This window comes from Geotrypetes seraphini, chromosome 1, assembly GCF_902459505.1.
Source record: "Geotrypetes seraphini chromosome 1, aGeoSer1.1, whole genome shotgun sequence".
In the NCBI taxonomy this organism is placed as follows: domain Eukaryota; kingdom Metazoa; phylum Chordata; class Amphibia; order Gymnophiona; family Dermophiidae; genus Geotrypetes; species Geotrypetes seraphini.
In genome coordinates, this window is record NC_047084.1 from 529,409,061 (window position 1) to 529,425,388 (window position 16,328).

Here is a 16,328-nt window from a genome sequence, read left to right on the forward strand (position 1 = left end):
GTGCACGTGGGACCCCCAATTGTCTGCACAAAGAAAGAAATTAAATTGGGGACAAAAAACCCCTGGGGGTCCCCAGGGACTCCCTGCCCCAGCAGGGGTCCCTGCTGAAACCTGCCCCTGTGTTTGCAATACAGGGGGAAGGTCACCTGAGGTTGCAGACAAAATGGAGGGGCCAGACAGAGAAAATGGCGAAGTTCCCGCCAAAAATGCTCCCTCCATGGCCTGTAGCGGCTGAGAAGGCTGAACAGTCCCAGCCGCTAAAACAGGCAAATCGGCATCAGCTGTCAAAAAATCAGCTGAGAGGGAATCCTTCAGGGAATCCCTCCGTGGGCGGTTGGGGAAGACCAGGCTTCCCCACTGCTCCCAGCCGACTCGCGAGGCACCATCGGCGGGGAGCTCTGGACGCCTGCAGCCGCTGCCGACGGAGCTCCACCACCTCACCGGACCAAACTACCGATTTCAGTCCGGCCGCGAGTGCCTCACGGCTGGACCTAATTGTGTCCCACTCCCCCGGAGAAGGGCACAATTGCTCCATACGCGACCTAGCTAGAAACAAAGTGCCGGTTAGAAGAAAAAATACAGTAAAAAACATTAAACTGACAGGGAAGCAACCCTGCAGACCGGCACTACCTCAGGATTTTTTTTTTTTTTTTTACAGAACAGACTCCACAGGCTCTCGAAGCAATATGCCTTGCTTGATTTAGGGGGCAAGGCTTACTGCTGAGGCTCCTCTAAAAAAATGTGGGGAGGTGGAGGAAGTGGGGGGAGGGACCCCGCTCGAGACCCGCCGGGTTTGACACCCCCGAGGTCGGACGGACCCCCAAACAGGGCCCGCCCAAGCTCTGTCCGGCCAAAAACAGGGACTAGAAACCCCCTAAACAAATTCCAACAGCCCTACCAAGGGAGATGGGTACAGATCACCCAACACCTGCTGGAGACTGAAAGAAGACTGATGTAAATAGAGAAGGGAGTATATTATATACTGTCCCACAGTTTTGTTTTCAGTCTCCACCTGCTGGTCATGATTGGATATATACCCATTCGTAAAGATTAACCTCTACTGGTCTGGAGAGTGCTAAAGAAATTATGGTTTTTGATTTATCTGGATTAAGTTTAAGTTTGTATTGTGTTAACCATGTAGTAATGTCAGGTCTGTAATAGACAGCACAGAGTAAAGTAGGAATGCTGTTTGGTAAATCAGTGTACAATCCTTCAACTGATAATGCTCTGAAGCATTAAAAGCTGGCCACTTTGCAGTTTTATGTTATGCCTGGGGGGGGGGGGAGCAGGATAACATACCATAGTTGGCCACTGCTTTTCCTCCTTTCGCTCTTATTTCTTCCACCACTTTGTCAGCAGCCGATGAGCTTTTGCCCTCGCCTTTGATGTCAACGCCAAGATCATTCACTATGCAAACAAAACAAAGCTCTGCAACATTAGTAACTTACAAGATTTCCCAAAACCAGGTGTATAAATACCACAGGAAAAAACATACACACACACAAAAACAAAACAGTAAAGTCTAAGCTTTCAAGCACATGACACCAGCCAATATGTTCAAAGTAATGAACTCAAGACATGAACTGGAAAGGCTCAGAATAGCACCGATTTTGAAATTCCAAGTAGCTACTGGGTGAATACTCTAAAAGAAAATAGTTAGACATCTGGCATATTTTCCAAATATGTCCTTTAGCCACAATTGTCCAGGGATAATCTGCAGTACTATCCAGACAGTGCCAGGGTTTCTTCCATATATAGCATACAAGTCCCACCTGGTCCTTCCCAGGATGCACTGAGCAGGGCGGGGTGCCGCCATTTTGCAGATGATGGCACCCAAGAGCAGCAACAAGTGGGCATCATGCCTGCCTCCTTCGAGATAAGGGGGCATTAAGGGCTAGACATGGGGTGAGTGGTGGGACTGTTGTAGGACTTAGGGGGAGGAGGGGCAGTTGAATTTTTAAACAAGGTTCAGGGCAGAGCGGTTGGGTTGGCGGGAAAAAAAGGGGTGCCTCTTCTCTCAACCAACCCTTCTACGCTGACCCAGACCTGGTGAAAAAGGTTTCCTGCACTAAACACGACTTGAGGGGTTTTTTTTTTAGGGGGGAGGGGAGTATAACTGAGTATGACCGCATTTGAATGTAGTCTTCAGTAATAGTTTCAGCAGCTGCGCTGAAGCTATTTGAGCATTTGGCATCCAGTAATGTGTGTGCAAACCCAGCATTAACAGCAAGTTAATGCTGGCAGCACTTTTTGAGCATCTGCCCCTCAGTATGGGAGAACATAACTCTAGAAACACTGTCAGTGACAGTCAAAAGCTCATATTTAAGTCACTTTTTCCAGTCATCTGATGCTTGATGCCCATCCTTAAGCTCCCCTCCAGATTTGTTCCTTAAGAATGTTCATGATGAGCTGTATTAACCAAGGCTTTTTCCTCTATTCTTGGGGTAATTTTAAATGTCAAAGTCGTCCATAAAATAGAGGTTTAGACACAGAAATGTCTTCTTTAACTGCCCAGACTATATGTAGGTAAAGTATTTACATACAGTCTGTATGTGCTTAAAGTTACCGAAATATAGCACAGGCAATCCCAGGGGGAGGGATTAGCAGTAACATGCATACTTTATAAAATATTTATCATATCACGTTTCATCTTATGTCAGGTTCTATCTAATGTTTCAATATATAATCAGTCATCACCTGACAATCCCAATATATCTTCAACATTATAAATTTTCTATAAATTTAAACCAGAACCTCAGTGATGACTTCAGCAGCTCTCACAAATTTTTGCTGTTGAGCTTTACATACTCACTTCATGTCTCCTTGGCACATTTTATTTCTATTTAAACTGTAATGAACATTATTTAACTTTATATTCAAAAGGTTTATATGCATAAAATAATCCAGGATGCTTGTACATATGAAATAGTAAGCGTGTGCATGTCCTTTCCATAGAGTAAAGGAAAATATACGCACATTTTCCCTCTGAAAATTAGTTTACCTTACACAAATGCCTGCTACATAAGTTAATTCAATAACCCCAGCTATGTTTGTTTTTCCATCGGGCTTACAGGTGGGGCCAGAAATTTCCTTCTCATGTATTAATATTATTATACTATTTTGATTATATCAAGTTTATTAGGATTTTATATACCGCCTATCAAGGTTATCTAAGCGGTTTTACAATCAGGTACTCAAGCATTTTTCCCTCTCTGTCCCGGTGGGCTCACAATCTAGCTAACGTACCTGGGGCTATGGAGGACTGAGTGACTTGCCCAGGGTCACAAGGAGCAGCGCCCCCATGATGGTGTGCAGGCTGAAAACATTGGGCTACAGCAGGGGTCTCAAAGTCACTCCTTGAGGGCCGCAATCCAGTCGGGTTTTCAGGATTTCCCCAATGAATATGCATGAGATCTATGTGCATGCACTGCTTTCAATGCATATTCGTTGGGGAAATTCTGAAAACCCGACTGGATTGTGGCCCTCAAGGAGGGACTTTGAGATCCCTGGGCTACAGCCTTGACATTTAAGCCTCTAGGCGGGTCATTGACTCGCTCCACAATGCTTATCACCTCAGGGCCCTGCATTCACCATTTAAATTTCATCTATATAAATTTTATTTAGTTGTGCACTTAACAGTGTATTGCTAGGGAATTTTTGCCCCTATCCTGTTTTCCCTTATGGCTATATATTTTTGAGTCTTTTGAAGTATCAGCGTGCTACATAAGTTAGGCAGCCTGTTATGAATTTACCTACCCTGTGTCTAAAGTGGAAAAAAATGCTTAGCTTAAAAACAGGAAATAGATGCACTTTAGAGTGTGAAAAAAAGAGTGCACAAATTACAGAGTAATAAATTAGACAGGGTTAAACATTAACTTTTGAAACACCTTATTCTCCTTCTCAAGTCTAGAAATAAAAGGGCCCAGTCAGCTCGCATACTAAAGTATCTTCAATTAATCCTTAGGGTAGGCAAATCACAGTATTAGACCCTCTGAGAATCCAGGTTTCAAACAAAGTCCGAATTTGTGATGCAACAGCAGCACCAAGTGGTCAATAAAAAGATACAGATGCTCTCAAAAAATAAAAGCAAACATGCTATGTTTTATTTAACAGTGATGTCAAAAGAAGGAATAAATATGGGGCTCCTTTAGAATTAAAATGCGGGTGAGCCGGTGAGAAGGAGGAGGCTTAAAAGTAGCTGGTTTGGGCGGTGAGTGAGGGCGGGAGGCGGGAGTCGCCGGCTGTGCTGTGTCTCTCCGTGTTCGAATTTGAAAATGGAATGCGGCACGGAGGGACACAGCACTTGTCAGCGGCCACCGCGGTCGGCAATTTGGGGGGCGAGGACAAGGCTCAGGAGATTGGGAAGGTGTTGGCGGGCGGCGGCAGGGACCTCCTCCTGCAGGCGCTCATGTCTCAGGGGTCCGGCTCATCCCGGCAGGGAGAGAGTTTGCCTGCGCTTCCTCCAGCGGTTGGTGAGTGAGGGCGGGAGGAGGAGAGTGGCTAGAGTGATCCCTGCTGTCGCATTCTAAAACGGAACACAGCCATGGATCAGAAATCATAGCGGCAGGGATCACGCATTTTTAAAAGCGCATGCGCGGGTAAGGTTTTATTATATAGGATTTGGGCTTTTTAGAATGTATGCTATGGTAAAATTTAACCCTCCTCTGCATATAAAATCATTCAGATTAAAACAAAGGGGTCCTTTTATCAAGCCGTGCTAGCGGGGTTAGCGCATCGGACATTTCATCACGCGCTAACCCCCGCAGCCGGCTAAAAAACTAACACCTGATCAATGCAGGCGTTAGTGGCTAGCGCGGCAGGCGGTTTAACACGTGGTATTACGCAAGTTAAACCCCTACCGCAGCTTGATAAAAGGACCCCAAAGTAAATACCATGATAAGATTAAAACATCTCCCCTAATCCATTGTGATTATGCATAAATCTGGCAAAGGCAGACACAATGAGAACGATTTTTTAAAAAAGAGATTAGGACCCAGATTCTTAAACTTTAACGCGGTTGCTAAACTGGTTTCCACATGGTTTAGCCTGCATGCATTTTAGCGGCAAATTATCAAAACGGCTTATCTCGGTCTTTTAGCGAGCTTTCTAGCAATCTCTGACACTGCCATGCAAATGGGCTCTTCAATATTGAAATGAGCACTCCAATGGATTCTTATCCCAAGAGTAGCTTTGGCTTTTGGCAACAAAAATCAGCGACTGGTCTGGAGGTGCCGGTACAGTGACAGCACTATTAAAAGTGAATCTTGTTGCACGTGCTTTGACCAGGGCTGTGGAGTCGGAGAAAATTTTGAGTGCCTGGAGTCGATAAGAGTCGTGGGTACCAGAAACTGAGGAGTTGGGAGTCGAAGGATTTATCTACCGACTCCACAGCCCTGGTTTTGGCAGTGGCTAATGAAGCGAAAAAAATATATATATTACAAGAAGAATCATAAATTGTCATCTATTTTATTTTTGGTGGGAGTATTAAAAGCACACTTCTTGAGCGCATGTATTTCAGCCCACTTTGGCAGCGGGAGAGATGCCCAATGCTCCCGCCACCAGCCAACACTCCTCCCCCCTGCTAGCAGGAGAGATGCCCATTGTCTCCTGCCGCCAACCGACATCCCCCCTGCAGCAGGAGAGATGCCCAGTGTCTCCCGCCGCCAACCGACACCCCCTCCCAATCCCCCCTCAGCAGTGTGAAAATTGTTCATGCTCTCCCGCCGCCACACAAACCACCACCCCATGCCTCAGACAACCTCCGCTCTCTCCCCCTTACCTTATTTTCAGATGGCTGGCCGGAGGAATGCCTACTCCCTCTGGCCAGCAGGCCCACCTATTCAAAATGGCGGGCCTTCCCCTCCCTGGTGCAGGGGCCTGAGGCTCTGATTGGCCCAGATGCATAATATCCCACCCATAGTAGGGGTCTTAAACAACCTGAGCTAATCAGAGTCTCAGGCCCCTCTCTATAGGAGCCATTCAGGAAGCCACATAGTGCCGAGCAGCAGCGCCAAAGCATGCTCCTGCTCAGTACTGCTTAGCGGCTAAAGCCAGAACTCACAGCAGCGACCGACAGGGTTAGCAGCAGGCAGACGCACGGAAAGCTCGCTCCTGCCCACACCTCTGGACCACCAGGGATTCCAGCGGCAGAGGAGGTACGATAGACAGGGCAGGGAGGGGGACAGGGTAAAAAGCCTGGGAGGGAGGAAAGGGGGCTGGGTGCAAATCCTGACAGAGGAGGGAGGGAAGGGGGCTGGGTGCAGAGCCTGACAGGGGAGGGCACTTGAATATTAAGCCACCCGACTTATATTAGCGTCAACCATTTTCCCTCCTTTCTTGGGGGAAAAATGGTGGTCTCGACTTATATTCGGATCAACTTATATTTGAGTATCTACGGTAAGTCTACAAGTTGAAGACTTAAAAATGACTAGTAGCAGGATGGTTTTCTGTTACGTCCAAGAGCTAAAGCTGCTGCAGCAGCCTTAATAAAAGAACCACACAGAGCCTGCTGCTTTTCCAATCAGCCAGTGGAAGATTTAGTGGCCCTTTTAATAATGTTTGGTAAGCAGTTACTGTATAAATTAGCACTTGGTAACTGGCAGCATAACCATATTACCATTACCATGCCAACATGACAGCATATGCTAATTTATTTGCTAAAGGCATGCCTTATAGGGGGAGGTGAATAGGCAGGGAATAGAACTAGCAATTTCAAGTTTATTAAGTATTTGATATCCCGCTTTTCATTACATCTAGGCGGTACCGCGTGTTAAAAGCATGGATGCGATTATCACCACCAAAGGAGAGGAAAACAGCAGAAGTCTGATAAATAACAGTCATCGAGTTCCCCCTGTCGCCTCCCCACTCAGTCCACTGCTACCTCTGTAGCTTCCATGGCCTACCTCATCGCCTCCATCACCGTTTCATCCTGCACAAATCGGCTGCCCTGTACCCAAACACGCACAAATTGCCCTCTTTAAAAAGAGAGATGTGGTTTAAGGACTTAAGAACAACCTTACTGGATCAGACCAATGGTCCATCTAGCCCAGTATCCAGGTCTTCACGGAGGCCAATCCAAATCACAAGTACCTGGCAAAACCCAAACAGTATCAGCATTCCATGCTACCGATCCAGTGCAAGAAGTTCTTCTTCACCCAGAGAATGGTGGAAAACTAGAATGCTCTTCCAGAAGCTGTTTTAGGGGAAAACACCCTACAGGGATTCAAGACAAAGTTAGACAAGTTCCTGCTGAACCGGAACGTACATAGGTAGGGCTGGTCTCGGTTAGGGCACTGGTCTTTGAGCTAGGGACCGCCGCAGGAGTGGATTGCTGGGCATGATGGAACACTGGGCTGACCCAGCAGCGGCAATTCTTATGTTCTCCCATGTCTGTCTCAACAGCAGTTTATGGACTTTTCCTCCAGAAACTCGTCCAAACTTTTTTTTAAACCAGTTACATTAACCGCTCTTACCACATCCTCTGGCAATGCTTTCCAGAGCTTTACAATTCTGAGTGAAGAAATATATATATCCTATTGGTTTTAAAAGTATTACCCTGTAACTTCATTTTTTTACCTAGTGTCTCGGTTGGTCTGTAAGTCTGTTGGTCTTAACTACTGTTTTAAAATTTTTAAACGTTATGTTAAAATAAATGTTATTTTTTTTTCAATGTTGTAACTCGCATAGTAAAAATTAAATTAAGTGACTCATCAAATTAAAATAAACTTGAACTTGAGTGTCCCCTAGTCTTTGCAAATCTTTATGCAGTAAAAAAAAAAAAAAATTGATCCAGCACTCAGAATTTTGTAGACTTCAATCATTATCTCCCCTCAGCCGTCTCTTTTCCAAGCCCTAATCTCTTTAGTCTTTTCTTATACTAGAGGTGTTCCAACCCCTTTATCATCTTGGTTTGCTTTTCTTTGAACCTTTTCTAGTGCCGTTATATCTTTTTTGAGATAAGGAGGCCAAAACTGAATGCAATACTCAAGGTGAGGTTGCACCATTGAGTGATAGAGGCATTATAACATTCTTAGTCTTGTTTACTATCCCTTTTCTAATAATTCCTAGCAAGTAATGAAATGCAAATTCTCATAGCTCACAGGTTGCTGTGAAAACTATCTTTAATGCTGAGCCTCTACAACCTCTCTCTTAAAAGCAGGCTTACTGAGAGTTAGGCACTAGGCCAGCATTTCTCCCCTCAAGGGTCACCTGTATAGTCGGATCTCTAAGAAAGAGTTCAGTCAGACATAAAAAGCTGAACAAGCCCAAAATAATGTTTTCAACAGACAAAACAGCAGCAGATCTGAAACTCACGGACACCCACAGGCAACCTTCCAAATTGTCTCACACCCACATCTGAATTAAGAAATCGTTGTCACAATTATGTGAAGAACTGGGACATGTCATCGATGAAATATATTAGAATTTTTTAAAAAACAGTCCTTTGGGATAGGATAGCACACATGGATCCTTCCCTTCAAATAGCACTATATATGAGGTTGAATTAACAATATAAAAAGAAGCAAAGATGAAAACTTAAGATTAAATGGTGAACTTTGAATTTAATCAGTTACATTTAACAAATTTCAAAGGTTATAGGCAACAGACCATCTCATCCCATCCACAGGTCAAACACCTTAGCAGCTCATTTTATCAACTTACCAACTACAGAGGCACCCCGTTCTGCAAAAGCCAAAGCATATGCTCTTCCCAGACCTAGAAGGGTTAAGAGAGACCAGTTTAGTGGTGTCACAAAAAAAAAAAAAGGAGAGGTTATGCAGTTTCATAATGCATATCATCAGTTTGGTGGCAGGCCCATCTGATTTGAAAGAGACAACCTTTTTACTCTTCCTGGCAAACAATCTCCTAGTCCTCTCGCCCACTGTTCTAATACATGGACCAAAGCAATAAATCTATTGGAACTCTGCACCGGACTTCTATAACCATTGGAACAAAAATGACCTCGCCAAGAAAAGAGGATCCACATGGAGACATGCAGCTGAAAGACTCAAAGATGTCTCGTAAAAGCTTTTAATTTTAGTTACAATAATTGAATTCAACACATCAAAAGATCAATTTCTAGATCTAAGCACACAAAGTTACAGAACACTAGCTCTTTCGGGAGTTAAATGTACTCTTAACCATGGATTCTATAAAAGGTCGCACAAATTTGCCTTCCCAAACTTGGTGTGACCTTGAGTTATGTGTGCAAATTAATTAGTTAATGATCCAATTAACAGCAGTAATTGGGCACTACGAATTATTGACACTAATTGGCGCCAACAAGGATATGCACAAGAATTCTGGCTGTCTAAATCCCATAGTGCACAACCCAAAGGGTTGGGGGCATTCCAAAAATTTGCATGCAGCATTACAGAATACCAGGGATACCTGCCAAAATTGGACACCAGGATTTATGCATTGTTTCAACAGGCATTAAGTCATGAAGCCCAAATTTGGGCACAGGAATTTCTGTAATGAACTATTCTAAAAAGCGGTGGCCCGCAAACATTTTAAAGCAAGCTGTGGGGCCACGGCTGGAGGGCATTGACGCAATGACATCACACACACATGTGATATTACACCGACTTCCGCACATGTGCGGAGGTCCTCCAGACAGGGAGGACAGGCACTAGCAGCAGCTGACTGCCTACAGCATGTGCCTCTTGCCACAAAAGGCATGTCCTGTAAGCAGTCAGCTAGTGCCGGTGCCTCTCCTCTTTGCCAGCGTCTCACGGCACACAGTTTGCGATACACTGCTATAAAAGGGTACTTAGCCCAGAGAGACCTTTACAAAATTGCACCAAGCGCCGGTTTTTTACAGCGCCAGTTTTTAAGCACCATTTTCTGAATCCAGCCCTTAACACACTCAAGCGCTAGCAGGGTACCTAAGGACTATTCCATAAGAGCGTGCGTAAGTAGCACAAAACAAACACAAGGAGGCATGCATGCCCATTCCTGGCACATTTATGTACCGCATTTTTTGGACCATAAGATGCACCCACCTGTAGAAGAGGAAAAACCAAGAAAAAAAAATTTGGTTCAGAATTGTTTTTTTTCTTGGTTTTTCCCTCCTCTACATGTAGGTGTCTCTGGTGGTGGGAAGCCCAAAGCCGCCCAAAGCCGCAGCCACCCACAGCTGCCCGAATTCCAAAGCCGCCAGAAGCCCGGTACCTTTTGTAGTAGTGGTCCAGCACGGTCTCCAGGACGGCTGCCTGTGTCTTTAGCTAGCAGAACGACGCAGGAGAAGTTACTGACTGCAGCCAATCACAGAGCGGCACAGGACCAGGCAGGAAGCGCTCCTGCATCGCTTTGCTAGCTAAAGACACAGGCAGCCGTCCCAGAGACCGCGCTGGACCACCACTACAAAAGGTACCGGGGGAGCACAGTGTATTTGGTCCATAAGACGCACCCCCATTTCCACCCCCTTTTTGGGGATGGAAAAAGTGCGTCTTATGGTCTGAAAAATACGGTAATCTGTTTTAATTTGAGTATATATGGTAGTTGAGATGCTCCAGGCAGTACAACTCGCATGAACATAATACACTTCTCCCTCCACATTCACAACTTTGGCACTCACAACTTTGGTTATTCACAGTTTTTGTCTTGATGGCTCCACCCCCCCAAATGATGTCACCCTGAAGTGCCATTTCTTTTTCAGTGTGGTGCAGCAAATGGAGTGGGGAAGGGACACAGTCAACCAACTTCAGGGATAATCAATTTATTGAAACTATATAAATAACTGATACATGTATAACATATACATGAAATAATACAGGCATAACAAAGAGTCTTTCAATCCTTTTTTGTGCTGAACCCCGGAGTCTTGAGTAAAATATACCTATGCTATGAACAATGTGGATAGAGGAAATGTGAAAAATTATTTTTTAGAGGAAGACTGTAAAATCTATGTCTGAATTTAGACCATGTGATGTGAGACTGAAAATCAAAGATCAATTTTTGTTCCTCCTTTATCAAAATGTTGTCAACATTTCCTCCTCTTGTGCTGTGTTTGATCATCTTAAGTACAAAGAATTTTAAATCATCTATGGTGTGACCCATTGCATTCCAGTGTTCCACCAGTGGTGCGGACATGATGCCTCAATTGATATAGCTACAACGGTGGAGCACTGGAGTGCAATGGGTCACACCATAGATGGTCTAAATTCAGACATAGATTTTACAATCGTCCTCTAAAAAAATAAATTTTTTCACATTTCCTCTATCCACATTGTTCATATCATAGGTACTTTTTGCTCAAGACTTCGGGGTCCAGCAGAAAAAAGGATTGAAAGATTATTTCATGTATACGCTATATATGTATCAGCTATTTATATAGTTTCAATAAATTGATTAACCCTGAAGTTGGTTGACTGTGTCCCTTTCCCACTTCTTTTTTTGGTTTACATTTTCACACGTGGGGTTGTGGGTTTCCTTTGTGTTGTGGGATACAGCAAACGGCAGCATCAGAGAAAGGTGTGCAGAGAGAAAATTTGAATTGTATTGTAAGAACTGCAATACCTAGCTTGTTTTTAAGAGCAATTTACAATTTCACAGTATTCGCAGGGGCTATACCAAAACCCCGCAAATATGATAGGAAAAAGTTATTCGCGGGACGTCTTTACACATATCCCCTGCGAATATGGAGGGAGCAGTGGATAGACATGCAAGCATAAACCTGTTAGGCAGCGCAAACCGTACGCAAATACTGAACTCGCTTTGCGCTCAGATTTGGAAAAGTCAAACAGATCTAAAATCCAAGGGGTTTTTTTTAAGTTCTTGTAAACCGTGCCGAGCTCTACTTCCGTGGGGATGATGCGGTATATAAACTTAAGGTTTAGTTTAATTTAGTTTAGTTTTCTTGGCACAAGCTGTCTATCAATAAAGGGTGGGGGAGGGAATGTAACAAGACTACACTACCAGCATTCATTTTCCCTTGCTTCCCCATTTCATCTGCCCTACTGAAGCTAGGAGGTGAACAGACGGCTGTAACTCTGCATATTGTGCAATATTGCAAAGTTCATAATGACGACACAGCAGTAAATGCCTTGATACAGGCTCTCTCACCTTCTTTAAACTGACCCTCCACAAATTCATCCAAAACCTAGAAATGCAGCCATGTTTGCAGCAAGAGCACAAAACGCTTTATCTAGACCATGGTTGTCAAATGTCGGTCCCGGAGGGCCACAATCCAGTCAGGTTTTCAGGATTTCCCTCAATGACTATGCATAAGATCTATTTGCATGCACTGTTTTCCTTGTACGGTAATAGATCTCATGCATATTCATTGAGGGAAATCCTGAAAACCCGACTGGATTGCAGCCCTCGAGGACCGAGATTTGACACCCCTGATCTAGACAAACATCTTCTGGATAAAACCACAGCATACAAACAGTTCATCATGACTGTCCAAAGACTGTGACCAGATTTGCAAAGGACTGTAAGAAGATGCTTCAAGATCACCACAGTCCTCGCATCCAGAACTTGTTACGCACTGCACAGCCAGATTGCTTTTTTTTTTTTTCTCTTGGTTCGAAAGTGAACACGTTTCGTGCTCCTGCATCAGGAAACCAAACAATCTAAAGTTCAGCCACACTGAATAGAAAATGCTAGGTGGCAATAGGTGAATGGAATCTTAACAACTTGTATATTCACAAGACGCTCCCACAACTTTCAAGAAAGTTGTGGGAGCGTCCTGTGAATATACAAGTTAGTAGACTTCTCCCTCGTCTTTCGCGGGGGATACGGGCAGAGCCGGACCGCAAATGCCGAAAAACCGCGATTAACCGGCTCTGACCCACCCCCACCTCCCTGCCGCCTTCCCTGGTGGTCTAGAGGGCTTTCGGGGCAGGAGCGATCTTCCTACGCTCCTGCCCCGTGCAGGTCGCCATCAGGAAATGGCTGTAGGGAGTTCCCGACGTAGTCTCGAGAGACTATGGGAACTCCCAGCAGCCATTTGCTCTTGGCGATCTGCACGGGGCAGGAGCGTAGGAAGATCGCTCCTGCCCCAAAAGCCCTCTAGACCACCAGGTAAGGCCGGGAAGGCGGCAGGGAGGGAAAAAAGATGGATTTTTTTTTACATTAAAACTGTTTTTTTTATTTTCCCCCCTCCTCAGAAAAAATCACGATTATGTGAAACCGCGAGTGCAGGAACCGCGAATGGGGAGGGGGAAGTGTAAAAGATTCCAATCACCTATTGCAGCCTAGCATTTTCTATTCAGTGCGGCTGAACTTTAGATTGTTTGGTTTCCTGAGGCAGGAGCACGAAACGTGTTCACATTGGAACCAAGAAACCAAGCTTTAAGTTAAGAAATTTTGAACTTTTTGAAATTCTTTTGATTGATTTATAGTTTATTTGGCACTAAGTTATGCTTAAAAGTATGAAAGATCTAGCAGTGATTTGGTGGTGAGGTGGTATGGGGGGGGTTTCCTTCCAAAATCCCATCCATGTCTCTGAGCTGATCTTTACATATGTATAGAATCTCTTGAACAACTATCTAAGTGAAACTAGGGGTAGTGTTCTCTCTTTACACTACATCCATCTTTGGCATTCACTTTTTAAATGATCAACTTTCTTCAATTTTTCTGCTTCCTTCTCAAATCTATCTACTTTCCATGTTTTCCCTTCCAATCTATCCAGGTATACCACCTCCTCCCTATCTCTGCTCTCCCTCTTTCGTCTCCCCTATTCCCATCTTTTCTTAAACAACATTTCTTCCATCTGCCTTCCCTTCCCCACCCTTCCCATCCCCATGCACCATCAACTCCCCATCCTCTCCTTCCCACACAGTCTGCCCAGAGAAATGTCTTCTTCTCCTGAGTGGGCTTGTGTCCTGGCACACCACTGTAAGCACAAACAATAGGTTCTGGTCTAGAATGAGACTGCAGGGTTTTTCCCTTGGGACTTGTTATAAAAACCTCTTCCTAACAACATCAAAAGTGGCCTTGTGGTAAAGATCCGTGCTGCAGATGAGCAGATCACTTTTAGAGCTGCTTAGTAAAAGGGCCCTCAAAAGGTGTGCAAAAAGCATTACCATTTACTGTATCACTTATCATAAGCCACACACAAATCTTGACAGGAAAGACTAAACAAAAACCAAACCATTCTAAAGTATATCTGCCAATCAGTAAGAAGCTTCAGGATGAACCTTTTGGGTATTTATAATTCTATGCAGAGAACTCTCATAATTTCCATTAAATAGCTCTCAAATAGATATGTGTATGCCCCTTTTTAAAAACTCACCGAAAGTACAGAAGAAAAACAGAACAAGCACAGAATATACTGTAAATCGGGAAGGGTTAAAACGCGGACCTCATGGACCTGATGGACCTCGTGGATCTAAAACCGCACATCCTTAAAAATCTGAGGTCCATGTCCGTGCCACTTGTAGTTTCTATCTCTTATAGACCTCTGACATTTTAGCTCTGATGGATCCGTCTCAGCATAGGGAGGGAAAAGTATTAGGATCCGTCAGCGCTAAAATCTCATAGAGGTCTGTCAGAGCCAGAGCCTAGTGCTGGAGTGGCAGAGCAGAAGCCTTCTTATGTATAGGTTTAAGTCTGCCAGGTCTTATTATAGTTAAAAGTAAGGGTGCACTATAGTGAATTAGGCTTCCTGGATCGCAAATTGGAGGTCTCTTTCAGGAGATCCTGAAAACCTGGCGCTTAACAGGGCTGTTTAACCGTTTTGCGCTCTGCTTATCCTTTAAGCCCGACATAGAATTTGCAGTAATTGAAGCCCTGGATCTTGTAGCCCCTCTGGAGTTCGGGGGTTAAGAGGTAACTTGTGATCTTCCCATATTGCAATTTGCTTCCCCTTCCTCCTTTTCTTTGTCTTAGGTTTTCTCATTCATGATTCCCTGTTTATTCCCACCAGCGTGCTGGACTTTTCCTTCTGGCCTTTTAATTCTTTTCTGTGTTTATAATCTCTGGTCTGTCAGAGCCAGAGACTAGTGCTGGAGCGGCTCTAAAATCAATCCTTTAAACCAGTTTCCTAAAATCTGTGGTCCACGCCACTTTTAATCTCTGGCTCTGACAGACCTCTATGACATTTTAGCGCTGACAGATCCTAATACTTTTCCCTCTCTATGCTGAGACAGATCCGTCAGCGCTAAAATGTCATAGAGGTCTGTAAGAGACAGAAATTACAAGTGGCACGGACACGGACCTCAGATTTTTAAGGATGTGCGGTTTTAGATCCGCGTTTTACCCCTTCCCCTATAAATCTAAACCGAAGGTTAAAATATAGCAGCACATACCCTTTTGCATAGTACCAAAGCATTTATCTAATTTGGTTGCAACCACAGGAAGGCGATATATCAGATCCATGACTTTTTAACCCATTTATGATAAAAATTTATAAATAAAAAAAAACTGCACAAAACGCTATAACTTATAAATCTGAAAGCAACCTCGTGTCTTTAAATTATGCTGAACTGCCACTGGTCCATCATGTAACTGAGCAAAAGAAATTAAAAAGTCCACCTAAACCCCAACCTGAAATAAACTTTGATCTATTCGCACCACTGATCCGCTACAACTCCTCAAAACAGAAAGCTGAACTCTAGTTGTCAGCGCAGACCACGCTCTCTCCTACTGCACTAAAGTCCAAGCACAAAATATTCAACACAGTGATAGAGCTGCCAAACTGTCCGATGCAAGGAGCCCAGGGACAGAGGTGAGGCCCTGGGAAGCAGGAGACATCCCCCCCCCCCCCTTCTAATGTCACAAGTCCCCTGCCGCACGCGCCACGTTCCGATTCTCACCTCCTCCTGCGCCGGTCACCAGCACCACTCGGCCATCGAACCTCAGTGGAGCCTCCATTCTCCCCTTCGCGTGCTTCTGGCTCTGCCTGGGTACGTAGGGACGGACGCGGTCCAGCGACTTCACAACTCTGTGCCGCCACCGCTGGCCACGCCCACGCCGCGATCAGCCGACCTGCACATCCCTGAGCGCTGCGCGCGCCTGCGCAAAACCACACGCGGCAGGCTGGGAAGAGTAGTCTTGGGCGGGCAGCAGGGAGTTAGCTACTGCTGTGGAAAAAAATAAAACCAAGCCACTATAGTGCAATACAGTGGTCTCACACTCAAACACTTTGCAGGGCCACATTTTGGATTTGTAGGTACTTGGAGGGTCTCAGAAAAAAAATAATGTCTTATTAAAGAAATGACAGTTTTGCATGAGGTAAAACTCTTTATAGTTTATAAATCTTTCCTTTTTGGCTAAGTCTTAATAATAATATTGTAATTTATAGCTAAAGAGACATATGATCAAGAAACTGTTTTATTTTACTTTTGTGATTAACATACCGAGGGCCTCAAAATAGTGCC

General features: G+C 44.5%; 1 protein-coding gene across 2 annotated transcripts in view; it reads right to left on the minus strand.

Annotated features, from left to right (window-relative positions):
* The window catches only part of HSD17B4 (hydroxysteroid 17-beta dehydrogenase 4), a 171,341-nt gene extending 155,409 nt beyond the window's left edge, over window positions 1-15,932 (minus strand). The window contains exons 1-3 of one of the 2 annotated variants that reach the window (XM_033929033.1): window positions 15,765-15,932; window positions 8,662-8,715; window positions 1,300-1,407 (exon numbers count right to left, since the gene is read on the minus strand). In XM_033929033.1, the coding sequence (XP_033784924.1) occupies window positions 1,300-1,407; window positions 8,662-8,715; window positions 15,765-15,822 (220 nt within the window). In that variant the 5' untranslated portion in view covers window positions 15,823-15,932. Of the gene's footprint in view, window positions 1-1,299; window positions 1,408-8,661; window positions 8,716-15,257; window positions 15,427-15,764 lie in introns of those variants that run through there. The other variant, XM_033929032.1, reaches the window with a different exon arrangement.
* Window positions 15,933-16,328: the final 396 nt, after the last annotated feature.